Source organism: Canis lupus, chromosome 15, assembly GCF_048164855.1.
Source record: "Canis lupus baileyi chromosome 15, mCanLup2.hap1, whole genome shotgun sequence".
NCBI lineage: Eukaryota > Metazoa > Chordata > Mammalia > Carnivora > Canidae > Canis > Canis lupus.
Window position 1 is genome coordinate 53,541,406 of NC_132852.1, and position 19,783 is coordinate 53,561,188.

Sequence of the window (19,783 nt, forward strand, 5' to 3'; positions counted from 1 at the left end):
TTTTTTTTTAATTTTTTTCTAAATTTATTTATGATAGTCATAGAGAGAGAGAGAGAGAGAGAGAGAGAGAGAGAGGCAGAGACACAGGCAGAGGGAGAAGCAGGCTCCATGCACCGGGAGCCTGACGTGGGATTCGATCCCAGGTCTCCAGGATCGCGCCCTGGGCCAAAGGCAGGCACCAAACCACTGCACCACCCAGGGATCCCAACAAAGTTAGTTTCTAAGCTCAGGTCATTATTACCACTTTTTTCACCCACAAAGTCCTACATATCACTCTATGTCATGTGGTTATTCAAGCAATTCTTAAATGTACAGACTGTCCTGAACACTGAAAGAGATACAGGACTTCCCTGGTCCTTGCTCATTAAAGGCTAATGCTAAAAAAATAAAAATAAAAAAAAAAAATAAAGGCTAATGCTGCCCTCTTCCCCTATATTCTTTTTTTTTTTTTCTTCCCCTATATTCTTAACAACCAAAATACACTGACCTCTGGGGAAGAACTGACTACAGGCAGACCACTGTCTGTATAAGTCACAGAGATGCATGATCCAGTTCCCCCTTCATGGAAGGAGGGACAGCTATGAGGACAGTCAACAGACAGCTTCCAAATTTTACCTCCTTCAAAGTCCACCTGAACTGCAGCCCACATCCAGTGACCAAGCAAGGAGGGGTAAAAAGGCTCAGCAAGCTGGCTCAATTCCCTCTCAATTCCTCACTTCAGAGCTCTAATTAGTGATCACACTAATAGGCAAAGGTTTTGTGAGGCATGCATCACAATCCAACTTCATCCTGTGTCCAATCCAATATCTTGCCTCTTTCTTTCATAGGTGTTGATTTCTAATAAATATCGTGCACTGCAAACTGTCTCAGTATCTACCATCAAACCCAAGCTTCAACAATGACATAGTACATCTTCCTGCTAAGTCTTTCTCTAAATATTTTTGGTTGTTTGACCTTTTCCCACCTTGAATCTACTCTACAAACCCTTACCAATTCAATTATTCTTAAATACTACTTTTATCATTTATTTTAAACCACTTTCACCCCACTACATATAAAGTTAAATTTTTTTCAGTGTAGGGGCATCTGGGTGGCTGAGTCAGTTAAGTGTGCCTTCAGTTCAGGTCATGATCTCAGTGTCCTCGGATCAATCAACGCATCGGGCTCCCAGTTCAGCAGGGATCCTGCTTCTCCCTCTCCCTGTCTTCTCCCCCCAACCTCATGCTCTCTCACTCCACTCATAAATAAATAAATATATTTTAAAAATTAAAAAAAAAATTCAGTCTACAACTATTATCTAAAGTGCAATCCTGGGCAACCCAGGTGGCTCAGCAGTTTAGTGCCGCCTTCAGCCCAGGGCATGATCCTGGAGACCCAGGATCAAGTCCCACATTAGGCTCCCTGCATGGGGCCTGCTTCTCCCTCTGCCTGTGTCTCTGCCTCTCTCTCTCTCTCTCTCTCTCATGAATAAATATTTTTTAATTAAAAAATAAAAAAATAATAAACGTAAAGTGCAATCCTGTCTAACATAGCCAAGTTCTATTTCAGACAAGTCACTCAACTATAAACATGAAAATTCTATTCCTTAAACAAAACTACCATATGTATTACTAACTTCAGTTCTTTGTAAAGTCTATGCCCACTACCTATTACATCTTTTTTCCTTCCTTCTGTCAAGGTTAAACACTAATTTCCATCAAGTCCTCATTAGCTCATAATAACATTCCATTTCTGAACTCCTCCATCATCCACTCTGGCACTTACTCACATACTGCCATGGATGTCTTGCTTCCTACATCAAGAGTATCATCTTAAAAAAAAAAAAAAAAAAAAAGAGTATCATCTTTTAGGGATGCCTTGGGTGGCTCAGTCGATTACCATCCGGCTCAGGTCATGATCTCATGGGTTGTGGGATCAAGGCCCATGCTGGGCTTCACATTCAGTAGGTAGTCTGCTTGAGATTCCCTCCTCCCCATCCCCACATACTAAATAAACAAACAAACAAGTTTAAAAAAACATAGTGTTATCTTTTAGAAGCCTTTTTTCCTTCCATATGAAATCTCAAGCATAATTTCAATAAAGTACTTATGAAGTGGATCTACTTTGGTTGAAGCAGAAATTGCCTCCCTATCCTCCAGGGCCCACTGAGTCTCTTCCTTGCTACTCACAACCCTCAGAAATTCCTTGAGGTAACCTCACAGCACCCAGCTTTTCCAGGCCGAGAGAGAAAAAAAAAAAAAGAAAAAACAGCAGCAAAAACCCTAGCTTTATAGTACTAAAGAACTTATCACTGCATAAATCGACGTAATCTGAAAACAAACCACAAAGCTATGGTTAAGAACAGAAGTAGAGGAGTAAGCTGCCAGATTCTAGATGAGTGATAACTATTTGGGCTACGACTACTAAGAAAGAACATAGTAATTTAAGTAGCAGTAAGTACTGCTAAGCAATAAAAAATAAGTATGAATTCCACATAAGCCTTGACTTTAAAAAGCTCTAGAGTGGCACTGATCAAAGTAGCCAATAGCCACACAATTTAAAATTTAAAATATTTAAATTATTTAAATTTAATCAGATAAATTTTAAAATCCAACTCTTCAGTCCTATACATATTTTAAGTGCATAGGAGCTATCCATGGATATACTAGACAGCACAGAACATTTCAATCATGACAGAAATTTTGACTGAGTGACATTGGTCTAAAGGGCATGGACAGATACCAATAAAAACTATAATACAGTTAAATGATACCAACTATATGAGATACCATGAAAGCACAAAGTAGACGCCTAGAAAGACTAGGCCTAGTAGACTAGGCCTCAGAAAGAGGTTAAGGAAGGCTTCCTGCAATAAGTGAGCTAAGCCTGAAAGGTTTAGATAGGGTGAGGACAGGGGAAGGAATTTATATTTTGGGGAGTAGGAAAAACCTGAGCAAAAGACAAGTCAGACTTGGAGAGTGTTTGAAAGAAAGTAACAGGACAGCAAGTGCCTCACGGTAGTTTAAAAATTAAACTGCAATGAAGATGCTATTCTATATAGAAAAATATTCAATATGATTTCAACATAGGAAGAATCAAAAAGGGATCCCTGGGTGGCTCAGCAGTTTAGTGCCTGCCTTCAGCCCAGGGCATGATCTTGGAGTCCCAGGATCAAGTCCCACTTTGGGCTCCCTGCATGGAGCCTGCTTCCCTCTGCCTGTGTCTCTGCCTCAATCTCTGTCTCTCTCATGAATAAATAAATAAAATCTTAAAAAAAAAAAAAAAAAAAAGAAAGAATCAAAGAATTGTTTTTGAAAAGAAAAATTAGTAATCAGACCTCTCCTAATTTACCTTAAATTTATGGTATGATAACGGCAGGTACTTCATGAAGAAGTAATAATTCATGTCCTATTTCCCAACAATTCCATGTCTCTGCGTCAAAATGAGAATGACTCTTACAAATAAATAAATAGTCTTGGCAGTTATTAATAAAATTACATTTAACTTAGATCTGAAGCCCTGCACCAAAAAGTGAGAAGTCAAGTCACACAATACGTGTCTGGATAACTGGTAAAATAACTTAATATTATCAGTTTTACTATTTGTCCCTAGTTCATTCACTCATGTGCTCCTCAACAACTTCAAGACCTTCACCTCTTTCCTTAATGCACAAAACTCTCTGTCAGCTGATAACCTCAAGTCTTAATGAAGCAATCGGAAGAGAACACAGACTCGTAACATCACATCTACCCACCTATCAACATTTGTGTCTACACAGTCTGCCTTACCAACTGTTATCATAAAATATCCATACTCCTATTGAGTCAATCCTTCCACTGTACACTAAATCCCTTTCCCTCTTTCCTCTTTAGAGAGATTACTCCAGCAATATCCCTCTCATGCTTGTCCTTCCCTTCTTCCTCCAGAAACCATTAACGTTTTACTCTCTAAGGATTCATTTCTATCACTATATGCTCTTATATTTTTTATCACTAAAAAAATTCCATGACCCAACTTCCCTCACTGGCTATTTATTGCTCCATTTCTCTGTTCCCCTTTCTAGGAAAATTCTTCACTATCTTCACTTCCCCTTCTATTCTCCCTTAAAATCACTCAATCAGAATATCTCCCCTGGAACCTCATCTCAAGGCTTTATTCTTGTGTAGATCACAATACCTCTACTTTGTTAACTCCAATGATGAATTCTTAGTCTGTATTTTACTACCTCCTATCTTACTGGTTGCTCCTTCTCAGGCTCTTCCTCTTTTTTCCAACCTTGGCTCTCTTTTTTTCCTATCTATGTTCATTCCCTTGATAACTACATCAATTTCACAGCTTCATTTTTTTTTAAGATTTCATTTATTTATTCATGAAAGACACACAGAGAGGCAGAGACACAGGCAGAGGGAGAAGCAGGCTCCATGCAGGAAGCCCAATGTAGGACTCGATCTCAGGACTCCGGGATCACACCCTGAGCCAAAGGCAGACACTAAACCACTAAACCACCAAGGTGTCCCAATTTCACAGCTTTAAATACCATCCAAATTCCAAATTTGGAGTTGGCTAACTACTATAACTGTTATAACAAATATACTCAAGAGGCATAAGGACTCAAATACAATGAAAGTTTATTTCTTATCCATCTAATAATACTAGGTTGTTGAACAGGTTAGCAAGGTGGTCTTTATCCATGCAGTGTTCAGAAACCTAGGCTAATGGCCAATCTACCATTTACAACATAGGGCTTCCAACTTACCCTTGGGATCATCACAGTTCAACCAACTAGAAGGGAAAAACAGGAAGGAAGCTGTTTGTATGGACCAGACCTAGAATTAGTGTTATATCACATGTGCTCATATTACATTAGCCAGAACTTAATCATATGACCACACCTAAATACTAAGAAGTATCTAAGTATATACTCAAGAAGAAAGGAAGACAGATACAGCAACAGTTCTCTGTCACTAGGCCTTGCTCCAAACTCCAGACTCATAATAGCTTATTCAACATCTTTAACATCTAATAGGTATTTCAAACTTAACATACCCCAAACTGAATTCTTAATCTGTGCCCTCTTCTTTCCTCTTGACACCTCTCTTTCTTGCACATCTTGAATTTAATCTATCAACAAATCCTGTTGGCTCTACTTTAAAAACATCCAGAATCTGATCATTTCTCAATACTTCTACTGCTTCTGATCTGGTCTAAACCATTGTCTCGATAATTCCAAAAGCCTCCTCCCTGGTTACCCTACACCTACCCTAACCCCTTTACAGTCTATTCTCTACATAATAATTAGAACATTTCTGTTAAAAAGTAACTCCTGTGACTCCATTCTGACTTCTCAAACTCTGAATGGCTACCCATTTCACTTAAAGCAAAAGTCAATGGCCTTTGGTCATGCTTCAGTTCCCATTCCTACCCCCAACAACTCTCAGATTTCACCTCCTATTACTCCCTCCCCTCTTTAAGCCACTGCAGCAATTTTGACCTCCTTGCTGTTTCTCAAATAGGCAAGGCACATTCCTGACTCAGAACCTGTGAATTTGGTTCTTCTACCTGAAATGCCTTTCCTTTACCTCCTTAAATCTTTGCTCAATACCAACCTTCTCAACTAAAGCCCTATTCAAATCTCTGTATTTTAAATTGCAAATCGTGTCCTGTTCTTTCATTTCCATAGTACTTGTTACTTTCAAACATACTATATATAATTTTTGTGTCTGCCCATCCCCCACTACATACACATACTTCCACCAGCATATAATTGAGATCTTTTTTTTTTTTTTTTTTAAAGATTTTATTTGTCTATTCATGAGAGACACAGAGAGAAGGCAGAGACATGGGCAGAGGGAGAAGCAGGCTCCTTGCAGGGAGCCCGATGTGGAACTCGATCTCAGAACTCTGGGATCACATCCTGAACCAGGTGTCCCTAATTGGGATCTTGTTTTGTTTCCAAACGTATTCCTAACCACCTAGAGTACTACTTGGTATACTGTAGGCACTCAAATATTTATTGAATACTTGAATACTTTTTGGCCTACAAAATGACTTAATACAAAAGTCATCAATGTAGTTTTAGAAGGATGACAAGGAAAATGGTGGATCATACCTTTAAAAATATCAAAACACATGTCTTCAGGCTTACCATTTTTCCTAAAGCCAGGAGACATAGTCTCTGTACTATCATACTAATACATTTTACCTCTTTCCCATGAAATGCTTAGCAAAAGTATCAATGTTGGCACTTTGTGTTTAAACCACTCAGTAGTGGTTTAAAGATAATACTGAATGTAATCAACATTCCAACAGTTCTATCAACAGCCAATCAACATTCAAGCAGTCCTACCAAACAGTCCACCAACAATCTAATATTAAGAACTGCCGAGGGACACCTGGGTGTAAAAAAAAAGAAAAAAAAAAAGAGAGGTGAAGGATCTTATGGGCCCCAATGAAAAAGGCAGAAATATGACCAACAGCCATCATATACTTTATCCTTAGTAAAAACAATTTATTGATGACTCTAAGATTAATAAAATTACTAATTCTGTAAGATCACAGAACAGGACATAGGTGTCAAATGGAAGAATTTTTATAATGAAGATGGAGAATAACAGTATAAACTAGCATCTTCCACAAGCTGACATTTTCAGTTACTATGGTAAATAAACATCTTAATATATTCACTTTCACCCCTAAGTATCTTGATTATAATATTTTTGCAATATGGTAAAAAGGACATTATTGACTTTTTTTTGTGCAACCTACCGAAACATCCCCTTCATTTTTTTTAAAGATTTATTTATTCATAAGAGACACAGAGAGCGAGGAAGAGACATAGACAGAGGGAGAAGCAGGCTCCTCATAGGGAGCCCTATGTGGGACTCAATCCCAGATCCTGGGATTACACCCCAAACTGAAGGCAGATGCTCAATCGCGGAGCCGCCCACGTGTTCCCCCCTTCATTTCTTATAAAGAAATTTTGAATGAAACAAGTTTTCTTTACCTGCCATTTCTCATGAACCTAACCCAAATAATTCAAGATAAGTGTGCACTAATTATATACAGCAGTGAGTCTTAAGCTTTTTAGGGGTAGAAAAGACCTTTGAGATTAAGAAAATTAGGGACCTTTTCCTTCCAAAAGTACAGTTAACACAAGAAATTCAAAAAACAAATTTTAAAGTTCTAAAAATCCTAAGAATTGGATCTACCCAATTTTAAGACTTAACTATAGAGTTACAGTAATCAAGATAGTGTGGTACTAACCAAAGAAGAGAAAAAAAAAAAAAAAAAAAAACAAAGAAGAGACACATAGGTCAATAAAACAGACTACAAAACTCACATAATCAGTTAATTTCAATAAAGGTGCCAAGGTAACCTGGCAGATAGAATAGTTTCTTGGGCAGCCTGGGCGGCTCAGCGATTTAGTGCCGCCTTCAGCCCAGGGAGTGATCCTGGAGGCTCCTCCCATGAAGCCTGCTTCTCCCTCTGCCTGTCTCTCTCTATCTCTCATGAATAAATAAATAAAATCTTAAAAAAAAAAAAAGAAAGAAAAAAGTTTCTTCAACACCTATGAAACTGGATACCCATATGAAAAAGAATGAACTTCAACCACTACCTCACAACATATACAAAAATTAACTTCAAACAGATTACAGACCTAAAAGTAACAGCTAAAATCATAACATTTCTAGCATAAAAACATGGGAGAAAATTTATGATCTTAGGTTAGACAAAGATTTACTGAATAAGACACAAAAAGCAGGAAATTTATAAGAAATGATCAACTGGAATGGATAAAGAAGATGTGGTTTATGTATACAATGGAATATTACTCAGCTATTAGAAATGACAAATACCCACCATTTGCTTCAACGTGGATGGAACTGGAGGGTATTATGCTGAGTGAAGTAAGTCAGTCGGAGAAGGACAAACATTATATGTTCTCATTCATTTGGGGAATATAAATAATAGTGAAAGGGAAAATAAGGGAAGGGAGAAGAAATGTGTGGGAAATATCAGAAAGGGAGACAGAACGTAAAGACTGCTAACTCTGGGAAACGAACTAGGGGTGGTAGAAGGGGAGGAGGGCGGGGGGTGGGAGTGAATGGGTGACGGGCACTGGGTGTTATTCTGTATGTTAGTAAATTGAACACCAATAAAAAATAAAAAATAAAAAAAATAAAAAAAAAAGAAATGATCAACTGGACTTTATCAAAAATAAAACTACTCTTCAAAAGACAATGAAGAAAACAAAAAAGACAAGTCACAGACTGGGAGGCACGTGCAAAACACATATCTGATATAAATGACTTATATCCAGAATATAAATATGGCACTCTTACAACTCTACAAGAAGATAAATTCTGAATAAGAAGTTTTTTTCTTAGAGAAAGAGAGGTAGAGACATAGGGAGAGGAAGAACCAGGTTCCCTCTGGGGAGCCTGACATGAGACTCAATCCCAGGACCCCAGGATCACTACCTGAGCTGAAGGCAGATATTCAACCACTGAGTCATCCAGGTGCCCTTGAATAAAAAGATTTAAATGAGAATTTTCTTTTCACCTAAGAAAATAAATCGATAGTAAATAAGCATATAAAACATGTCCAACATTGGTCATTAGAAAAATACAAATCACACAATAAGCAACTACTACTTATCTACTAGAACGGTTAGAACTAAGGAGGAGGACAACACCAAATGCTGACAAGAGTAGAGAATAAATGGAACACTCATTCACTGTGGGTAACAATACAAAATGGTATTGCTGGTTTTGCATTTTTTTAATTCCAGTGTAATTAACATGCATTGATATATTAGTATCAAGCATACAATGGAGTGATTCAACAATTTCAAATATTACTTAGTGCTCATCAAGATAAGTGGACTCTTAATTCCCTTCACCTATTTCACCCATCACTCTACTCACCTCCTCCATGGTAACCATGTTTGTTATCTACAGTTAAGAGTCTGGTTTTTCGGGGATCCCTGGGTAGCTCAGCGGTTTAGTGCCTGCCTTTGGCCTGGGGCATGATCCTGGAGTCCCGGGATCGATTCCCACATCGGGCTTAAATCTTAAAAAAATCTTAAATCTTAAAAAAAAAAAAAAAAAAAAAGAGTATGGTTTTTGGTTTGTCTTTTTCCTTTGTTCATTTATTTCTTAAATACAACACATGAGTGGAATCATATGGTATTTGTCTTTCTCTGATTAACTTCAATTATCGTTATACCCCCTAAATCCATCCATGTTGCAAATGGCAAGATTTCATTCTTTCTTACAGCTAATATTCCTATATATGCACATATAAACAAATATACACATATATACACTTCTTCATTCATCAGTCAATGGATAGTTAGGCTGCTACCATAGCTTGCCTATTTACTGTAAATAATGTTGCAATAAACAAAAGGGTGCATCTATCCCTTCAAATTAGTGTTTCTATATTCTTTGGGTAAATACCCAGTAGTGTGATTAGTGGATCATAGGGTAGTTCTATTTTTTTTATCCATGTCTTCCACCAGCAGCTACACCAGTTTGCATTCCCACAAACAGTGTATGAGGGTTCCTTTTACTCCACATCCTCGCTAACACTTGTTTCTTAGGTTTTTTATTTTAGCCATTCTGACGGGTGTGATGTGATATACCTCATTGTGCTTTTGATTTGCATTTCCCTGATGATGAGTGATGTTAGGCATCTTTTCATGTGTCTGTTGGCCATCTCTTGGTCATCTGCTGAGATATGTTTGTTCATGTCCTCTGCCCATTTTTTTTTTTAAGATTTTATTTATTTATTCATGAGAGACACAGAGACAGAGAGAGAGAGGCAGAAACACAGACAGAGGGAGAAGCAGGATCCAATCACCGAGCCCGATGTGGGACTTGATCCCGGGCCTCCAGGATCACACCCTGGGCTGAAGGCGGCGCTAAACCGCTGAGCTACCTGGGCTGCCCATCTCTGCCCATTTTTTAATTGGATTGGCAATTTCTTATAAAGTTAAATACTTACCACACAACCCATCAATCCAATTCTAGGTCCTTACTCAGAGAAATGAAAGCTCATAACCATACAAAAACCTAAACTGGAAAGTTTATAGCAATCTTTATTATAATTGCTGAAAAGTAAAAAACAAAACAAAACAAAAAAAACACTACTATCCATTAACTGATAACTATATAAATAAATAGGGATGCAGGGCAGCCTGCAATTTATTTTTACCACCACTGAGATCTCATTTATTGCCACAGATGCACAAAATAAATAACCCAACATCACAAAATGTGTTTAATATGGGCCCATTTATACATATGTGGAAAGATGTGAAGCTATATACAAGGATGAGTTTGGGGGTCTGGGCCATTCCCAGGTGGAGGAAAGGAGTGGTAGCACCATTTGTTCCTTTACTATGAGCATGTGCAGGAGGAGCCCTAACAAGGTCCCAAAGTGGAAAAGACTATGAGCATAGGAAGCAGTCACCATGGAGTAGGGCTGGCCTATCCCCTCCTAGAAGACACAAGCCAGGGCAGAAGCTGGAGCCCTAGAGCTGTGGAGGAGGACCAGGCCCATCTGGAGAGGAGGCAAGGTGGGGGCCGGTAGTAAACTGCTGCGGGTACCCATCCTGTCTACCTGGTGGCCAGGGCTGGTGTGCTGGGTAGGGATCAGGTGGGAAGGAGGGTGGGGACAGGTGGATGTGCTCCCAGGAGGAAGGGGGGCTCCCTGGCACAGGAGGAAGCCTCCCCGTGGTGGGGTGATGGGGTGGTGGGGTGGACTCAGCCTTTGGCTGGCACAATGCAGAGTGTGGCGTGGGCATGGCGGGTGCAGAGCAGCGAGAAAAACGCGCTCCCCCAGGGGGCCCGGCCCCTGGAAGGGGAAGAGTAGGTCTAGGGAGTGGCCATCATAGAAGGCTACGCAGCCCCGCGCCCAGTCAAGGTCTATGCGGATGCACCGTGGCAGGGGCCTGGCACCACCCAGTGGGGTGGGGTCAGGGGCGGTGAGGGCCCACAGGCAGCCCTCAGAGTGGCTCAATATGCAGAAACTAATTGCTGATACACGCAACATGGGTGAATCTCAAAAACATCAAACTAAATGAAAGAAGCCAAATACATAAACCCCATACTGTACAATTTCGTTCATGTAACTTTCTGGAAAAGGTAAAACTAGAGATCAGGCCAGTGTCTGCCAGGAACTGAGGGTCAGAATGCAGTTCTGAATGCAGAAGAATTAGGAACTTTTTGAGATGATGGAAATGTTTTGGGTCGTGATTGTGGCAGTCATTGCAGGACTATGTACATTTGTCAAAACTCATCAAACTGTACAGTTGAAATGGTACATTACAGTACATGTAAATTATAACCAAATAAACCTGATTTTTCTCAAAAAGCAATTATTAACTTTATAGATCTCTAACCCACACCTTAATTTCAAAACTTACAATGATATAATCAGTCTCCCTTAGACCAGAAGTCCGAAAACTGGCCCACAGACTAAATGTAGGCCATCATCTATTTTAAAACAGCCCATAAGACTAGTTTTTACATTTCTAAATGATCGAAAAAAAATCAAGAGTATCTCACAACACATGAAAATTACATGAAATTCAAATTTCAGTGTCCGTGAGTTTTACTGGAATACACTCAGGCTCATTTGCTTACACAGTCTATCAGTTGCTTTTGTGCTACAACACCAACACCACTGTTGGGTCTGTTGAGTTATTTTTAGAGAGTCAAAATAGGCCTATGGTGCCTAAAATTTTACTATTTAACCCTTTACAAAAAAAGTTTGCTGACCACGGTCTTAGACACATGTTAAAATTTTCTACATAGATTATTACAATTAAGAAGATTCATGCCAGTACATATCTTTCATAAGAGGAGCTCTACAATTTTCACAGCCATAAAACCCTTTTCTTTGCAAGGAAACCAACGTGTAAAGCAGATAAATGAAGAACTTCAAGAATTAAGGTGTAGGGGGACTAAATAGAGCCTTTAAGTAACCTCTGAAGGCGGTCCTTGAAACCCTCAAAACAATGTTTTCCAAAATGCTTGTTGCAACCAATTGGTCATCAATCTAGTAAACTGATTTATAAGCAGCATTTAAAAAGAGAATGAAAAGTACAGAAAAACAGAGTATCAAATCACTGTTTTTCTCATTAAATAGCTAAGTACCAATGTACCAGATACTGTTGCAAAAGGTGAAGATTTTTTTTTAAAAAAAATGTACAAAACAGACAAAAACTGTTTCTCCTAGGTATGTATTAGGGTAAATTAAAATTTGAATTTCTTACAGTGATTTTTTTTTTTTTTTTTGATTGTCCTAGAGCTCTACAGTAATTTGAAAACTACCATCCTATGGTACATTTGTCCCAAAAGTGCTGTCAATAACTGCAGCCACATTACAAGAATAAAAATGATGTTTCATTTGATGTTACAGAGCTTCCAGAAGACATAAAGTTAATTGAGTTCAGAGCAATTTTCATATTCTATATTGAGGGCATTCCCAAGACCCAGAAAGGAATGTAACGTTAACGGAGATATGGCATCAATTTCCCTCTCTATGCATAGTCTTGATACGGGAAGAAACAAGACTAATAGTTTTAAGCCCAAGAGAAAACATGGAAACCAAAATAATCTCAGAGGGTAGAAAAAAATAATTGCTTAATGTTAGGGTGTAGGCTGTATTAAGAGTTTCTTCTACCATGCTAATTATGTATGATAGTAAATTAGGTTGGTATCCAAAAGAAACTAAAAAATAAAGACTACCTCCCAGAACACGTCAATGCCTCCAGCAAATATTTAACAAAAGAATGGAACAATTGAGACTATCTTTTTGGTTCTTATATTGTGTTATCTATAACATTATGACTATAAAGGCGCTGCTTAACTTGAAAAAACAGAAAAGCTCCTAAACAGGCTCACCTATTTTGAATTCAGTTCTCTACTATTGCTGATCCTCATCTCACAGAAAAACCAACGTAGGAGACATAAAGAACAGAACACGTAAAGGACTCAATTCAACTTCTGAGGAAGAAAAAAATCCTGTAAGAGCTACTGACAAGAAAGGCTTATTGTAATGACAACTTGAGGCAGAAATATAGGAAGCATAGCAACATACAGCATTTCCTAAAACAAGGTGATTGTGACACAAAATGTTCACTAAGCACTCAGCTAAATTAATATCAAGGTGCCTAAGAAAACAAAATGCATTTTGCAATTCTTAAAGAGAAAATAACTTTATGATTGGGAAAAAGAAAGAAAACTAAGCAGCTGCCTCATTCTTCAACATGTAGGCATCAGGTCTTAGATAATGCTAAAAAACAATGTAGCCTGCTCCTTTCCTTTCTTCTCCACCATTCACAAAACATAGGTTTCCAGTTGTTATAAGAGTTTCCTATTCATCCTTTATCAGGAAAGCAAGGGACAGGGAATTGAGAAAAGTCAAACTTCTCTAGCCAGTTATCCAAATATAATTTTTCTGGCCTATTACCCAGATAAGATTAAATCAAGTTTGCTCTTAGGTTTACTATATTCAAAGATTCAAGCATCCAGTACCAACATTCTTTTCTTATCTGTTTACTGATAAATGATTCCTTTAACAGCCAGCATATGTAAGTGACTGATATCAGATAAATAAAAGTGAGTGGATGCCTAAAGGAGGGAGGGGTACAGAAGGAATATATACAAAGAGACCACTAGAAATACTGAAGACAAACAGCTATTTCAAAGTTATGCCTAACAGGCATGTTTTGTCTACCTTCAAAAATACCTAGACAAATATTAGCAGCAATACAAGAACTATACAAGCACACAGTACCCTAACAGGACTACCTCTTTTTAAGAGTATGAGGTAATTCAACCTGGTTTCACATGGCTCACACAGATGTGTTTTAATACAGTGGGCCACACTGAATCCATCCCAGAATATTGCTTAGTCAATGCATTATTATAATTACACAACTTAGGCTGGTGATAGATCTTGAAAAACAATATAATTTTAATTGTAATGCAATTGTAAGAAGTTCTTTCTACAGAAACACAGAAGAATAAATAAATATCACACCCTGGTATAACACATTTTTTTAAAATAAATGTATTTATTATACCATATGGTCATGTTATCCCATATTATACCATATGGTCACGGAAAGAAACATTGGGGAAATATAAATGGCCAGAAGTAAAGGTTTAACGCCAAAAGTATAAGCACATTCATTTCATAATATATAACAAGCTCCTGTCCTTTACCAGAATATCCTATTTTGACGTCTACAAAGTAATACTTACAAATACAGGACATGAAATTTGTTCAATTCCCAACACAATTTAAAAACTAAAATCTACTTCTATGTTCAAGATGTTTGATAACAAGCAATAAAAAAAAATCTCTAATATCCAAGAAAAACGATCAGTTTTAAAAAAAAAAAATCACAGTATTACCTAATGATATGTAAAATATTTTGCTCTATTAAGTTTAAAAATATTATAAAATTACATACATTGTATATACAAACATTAAAAAAGTTTTGGATACACACCAAAATGTTTATATACTAATTATATCCTAGTGGCAAAACTACAGATTTTTTTTTCCTTTTTTGTACTTATAGCTTTCTAATTTTTCAATAATGAATGTGCTTTCCCTCTATAGTCGGAAATTTTAATGCAGCTCAAATTTCCCTCTGAGAAACTTTAAAAACAAAAACAAAAAACTCTGTTTTACTGTCAGGCAAGGGAATTCTTTAGAATAAAATGTATCATTTTACACAAGTAGAACTTTTCCTTTCTTTCCATGCGCTTGTCAATTATACCTCTTGAAGTATACATAAGGAAGACAGTTAAAAGACCAGTACATATTAGCTTCCACTGAATTAACGATATTAACTTCAAATTTTAAATTATTTTTGGAGGAATTTATTCTGCCATCTCTTAACACTAATATCTATATTCAAAAGAGACTCACTCTTAATCATTTATTCCCCACCTCCCCCATGCAAATACCTTTATTATCAGCTCCTACAAGAAATAATAGAGGGAAACTACTCATCACTAAACATGAAAACCTGAGTGGAGGAGGCAGTGCAAAACACTTCTAATTAAATTTAGTTAGGAGTGTCCTCTCGCAGTTTCGGGAGATACCAATATGCTTTCCAATGATAGGCAATTCAAACTTAAATTCATTAGGTAGTGGTTCTCAAGCATTGTTACATGAGATCTGCCCTGGAAATGTGCCAAATACTGACACTGACAGAAGAACTCTCACCTACTGAATCAGAATCTTCAGAGGGTTGAACTCAAACAATTTGGCCCTTTCAAATAAGATAGGGGAGATTGGACTTAACAAAAGATTATCATTGCAAACTGTCCTACTAAGTCTTAAAGTTCTCTTTTTTAAAAATAATATTATGATTTTTTAAAGATTATTTATTTATTCATGAGACAGAGGCAGAGACACAGGCAGAGGGAGAAGCAGGCTCCATGCAGGGAGCCCGACACTGGACTGGATCCCGGGTCTCCAGGATCATGCCCCTGGGCGGAAGGCAGGCGCTCAACTGCTGAGCCACCCAGGGATCCCCAGTCTTATTAAAGTTTTCAATGTAAATAATGTTATAATCAGAGAATTACAAGTTCACGATCCATACCAATTAATTTATCCACTCTTCTACTCTGTAATAGTCTTCAAAGTTACAATTCAACAAAACCACAGCGATACTACAGAGTAAAGCAAGCCTAGAGACACCTGTGCCTGGTAAGACAAAGGCATATCCGATTCATGGAAAAAATAGACAGCAGATGTGACCCCTAGTATTTATCCATCAAAAACAATGTATCCTAAAAATAAATTTCCATGTCAACGGAACAAAGCTGTTTATAAATAAGAAGGAATGTGGAGGTGTGGGGAAGACAAGAGGAAGCTTCAGCGAGTTAAGAACCAAAGGCCAGGAAACAAGACCAAATGAATGGTAACTGGGGACAAGGAAATCAGAATAAACTAGGAAATGGAAGAAGGAAAGGGCTCTAACCTTAGAATCCAAGAAGTTGCGGAAGATGAACAGATGTTAGAGGAAAACTCATCTGAACAGAAATGCAAACTAAAAATTAAATGGAAAGTCATGCAAGTCAAGAAAGAAGATATTAGAATGTTAGATCAAATGATGGTATAGAACACATCATGGGCGTAGATGGAAATGACATAAGAGGCTGAAAAATAATTGCTACTGTGAACTGATACTAGAGCAAGCATATGGGGTGAATTTCCAAAGTAAAGATGATGAAGCAGGAAAAGGAGCATTGCACAGACAGAAGAAAGAATGAGACGTTGAAAATTGGGAAACCAAATGCAGGCAGTAAGAAGGAAAGAGAACTTTGAGCAAAGTCAACAGAATGTCACATTATCTAATCAATCACAAAGCATAGCTATCATACCAAATATTATCTCATTACTTGCAAAGTATAATCAAGTGTTTTGTTTCATAAGGTACAACGCCAAATACTAAATGGAATAAATTTTCCTTAAAAACCGGATGTAAATAATTTAACATGGTGGTAAGAGGCCGAATAATGCAAAAAACAGGCTGAGAGAAGCAGAAGCCAAAGAGGGGGGAAAAAAAGTGAAAGGTAAAAACTGGGACAAAAAGGAGGACAAAAGAAAGAAATCAATCAAATCTATTTAAAAATGGGCAGGAAAAAAATAAAGAGGTGTGAATGCACAATGGAAGAGTAACCAAAAAGTGCCAAAGAGTGCAAGGGAAACCTGATGGAATCCTGACAGCTCCGGAGTTCAGAAAGTAAGGAAGGAGGTCCAAAGCGCCCAGACGAATTGGTGAAAATAACAAGATAACAATGCTATTAGGGAGCAGCAGAATGATCCAGACGGCCTAGAGAGGACTAGGTAAGAGAAGTGCAAAAATGGTCTCGGGTAGAAACTGAGGCTTAGAAAGCTGGCAGGTCCGACAATCGGCCAAAGAACGGGAGCGGCAGATGGGAACAGGATTGGGGGGGTTGGGGGGGGTGATGGTTTACCACTCAGCGACAGAGCATCAGACAGAAGAACTGGGGGACCCGACACCGGGATGGGAAGGAGGACGCAAACAGCGGTATTTAAGGCTGAAAAAAAAAGTAAAGGTTACATCAAAAGCATCTGCTGGGTAAAACAGGTTGAAGAGAAATCCTCAAACAAGTAGAAAAGTGGAGAGAAGGGCAGCGGCCTGAAAAGGGGGGGTGGGGGGGGACAGTGGCGGGGAACGATGCGCCCCAGCATCCCCAGGGCCATGCAGGCAGCAATCACAGCAGCCACTCGGGCTGGGGTCTAACCTGCATCCATTCACCTGGATGCCGCCACCCTTCTCCCCCCCCCCAAATAATGAAAACACCGAAGCGAGGAGAGCCTGGCTACCCTTCAGGCGGCCGTGACCTTCTCGGACCAACCCTGAGTCTCGCCCCCTGCTGCTAAGCCTCCCGCCCGGCCGACGCCGCCCGAATCCCCCCAGCGGGGCGCGCGTCCGGGAAACCCCCCTGGGCCGCCGTGTGTGTTTACGTAGCGAGGAGCTGCATGACGGAGAGGGACGAGGCGGGGATGCCCAGCTCCCACCCCGCAGTCCCCGAAGACGGGGGTGGCTGACGGCAGCGGGGCCCCCACCGCCACCTCTTTCCCACCTTTCCCACCACCACCCGCCTCCCCCTCCCCCCCCCAAAAAAAACAAAACAAAAACCCACCCCAGCCAGCCGAGCCCAGAGCCCGAGGGGCGCAGGGCGCGCCGGCACTCACCTCCTCGGGAATGGCAGGGTCCGCAGCCGAAGAGGCCGCGGCGCCGGCGCCGGCCTCGGGCTCCATGTCCCCGTTGAACAGAGCCTGGCCCTGCTCCGCGCCGCCGCCGCCGCTCAGCGCCGCCATCTTATAACCGAGCGCCGGGGCCCGAGCGACCGCTGCTGGGCGGGGAGGGGGAAGGGAGGCGGAGGGCGGGGGGGTGGGGAGGCGGAGGCGGAGGGCGGGGGGCGGCGGGGAGGGCCGGCCGGGGCGGCGCCGGCGGCGGGAGGGCGCCTGGGCCACCTCAGGAACCGGCCCGTGGCCCCCGGCGCAGCCGAGCCTGAGGGGACTGGGGGAAGGACGCTAGGCGGGAGGGAGGGGGGGCGGGGGAGGGGGCGGAGACGACTACAAGTCGCCGCGGCAACGGCGTCACCCGCGTGTCACGGCCGTGACGTCACCCGGGTGCGTGACGTCATCCGAGGAGCGCCCTCGCGCCGTCGTCAGGGGAGGGTTCCTTCCCCGGCCCGCGTGCCCGCCCTCGCGCGCGCACGTTTCCTCCGCTCCGCGGTTGCCATGGCTGCGATTTCCGACTCGGTTCTTCTTCGGTCCTAAACGTGCCCTGGAACGTGGGGTTTTACTAGAAGAGCACGGGCGGTGCTGTTCGAGGAGACGTTGGAATCCTAGAGGGAGGAAGGCGGGGAAGCCCCGTACCACCTGCGTGTGTCCCAGGACGGCGAGGGTCTCTCTGTGTCGTAAAAATAAGACTTGAAGCCCCGAGGTGGGAACAGTCCAGCCCAACCTGATAGAAATATATTTAGGGACAGCTAAAATAATCAGAGTGACTTTTGCATCCGTCTCGTTGATGAACCTGGCCTGTGAAAGTGGATCTAAGTGGGAGTCTAAAAAAGCTTCTCCCCATCGTTGAGGAATAAAACCTTTAAGTTTTTCCTTCTCCAGATGCAATCAACAAATGCAAATGGGAGACTTTCCCACACGCGAGGGCCTGCACAAGGCACAGCATTCTAGACATCTGACGCATCAAAACTTTGATTTTTTTATTTTCAAGATAACTTCAAAACCCCTTAAGTGCTTAATTAAACAGAATAGAACGTTCCAAGGCGTTATCTGTGCAAACTAGGCATGGAAACAAAGAGGAGAGTTGGATTCCCTTGGTGAGGCCCAATTACAGAACGAAATTAAGGAAACCCAGTTCATTATTTAAAAAATGCATTTATCTTGAAACGGGAATATTCAGGGAGGGAAAAAAAATGTAAGGAACGGAGAAAAAGGAGTGAGAAACATAATGGAAGCTACTGTGGGTTCCTGGTGGTGGAGAGTTCTAATCACCAGAGTAACCTAAACATCAAGTCATGAGAAGCTTTGAGTGAACTACAGTTTTTTACTGCCCATGAGGAGGGAATTCACCAGTTATCTCCTTACAGTATTCACCGTGATTAAAGAAATGGAAGGTGTACTACTGACTTCTGAAGCGGGATGTCTGCATATTGAGTCACTATGAGTCCAGGAGCTGACCCTTACTTGAGGCTGCTTGATTAATCAGAATTCTCCTATTCCTCTTCAATGAAAAATGGGAAGTACCGTCTATCAAGTAGGCATGGTAGTTTTCTTAGCTTCATTGTACTTTCTCCTCCAAGTAAAAAGTCTTCCTTGAACTAAATTTAAATCAAACTTGTAAATCAATCAATCAATCAACCAATCAAAAGTGGTTTGGCAAAAGTAAATGAAAATTATCATAAGGGATAATGTCATCAAGCTATATTAGTCTGAAGCACCCTTCTTTACTGTAAGGACATACTTCCGAAGTGACTAAAATAGCACCATTAGCCAGTCATGGCACCGTTTACCCTTAATTTTATTAAACACACACACACACAACACGCAGCACTTTTTTCCTTTAACAGTCCTATTTCGTTTTTTAAAAAATCAGACCCTAAGAAAATTATATCATTATGCTATTTCTTCATAACACTCAAAGTTCTGACATTTGTTTTCTTTGGTTCCATTATAAATTATAGGCTTCTTTATCAGCAGCAATCTGTAAATC

The 19,783-nt window shown here is 40.2% G+C and overlaps 1 protein-coding gene and 1 long non-coding RNA gene across 14 annotated transcripts in view; one reads left to right on the forward strand and one right to left on the reverse strand.

The window, feature by feature from the left end:
- The window catches only part of BRAF (B-Raf proto-oncogene, serine/threonine kinase), a 179,272-nt gene extending 161,346 nt beyond the window's left edge, over positions 1-17,926 (reverse strand). For 7 of the 9 annotated variants that reach the window (XM_072777445.1, XM_072777442.1, XM_072777441.1 and 4 more), the window contains exon 1: positions 17,740-17,920. In XM_072777445.1, coding sequence (XP_072633546.1) covers positions 17,740-17,865 — 126 coding nt within the window. In that variant the 5' untranslated portion in view covers positions 17,866-17,920. Of the gene's footprint in view, positions 1-17,739 lie in introns of all 9 variants that reach the window. The other 2 variants (XM_072777443.1, XM_072777444.1) reach the window with 2 other exon arrangements.
- Positions 17,927-18,227: 301 nt separating this feature from the next.
- Positions 18,228-19,783, forward strand: part of LOC140605238 (uncharacterized) — a 59,493-nt gene continuing 57,937 nt past the window's right edge. For 3 of the 5 annotated variants that reach the window (XR_012007946.1, XR_012007947.1, XR_012007949.1), the window contains exon 1: positions 18,228-19,336. This is a non-coding gene — a long non-coding RNA (uncharacterized lncRNA). The remainder of the gene's footprint in view (positions 19,337-19,783) is intronic. The other 2 variants (XR_012007948.1, XR_012007950.1) reach the window with 1 other exon arrangement.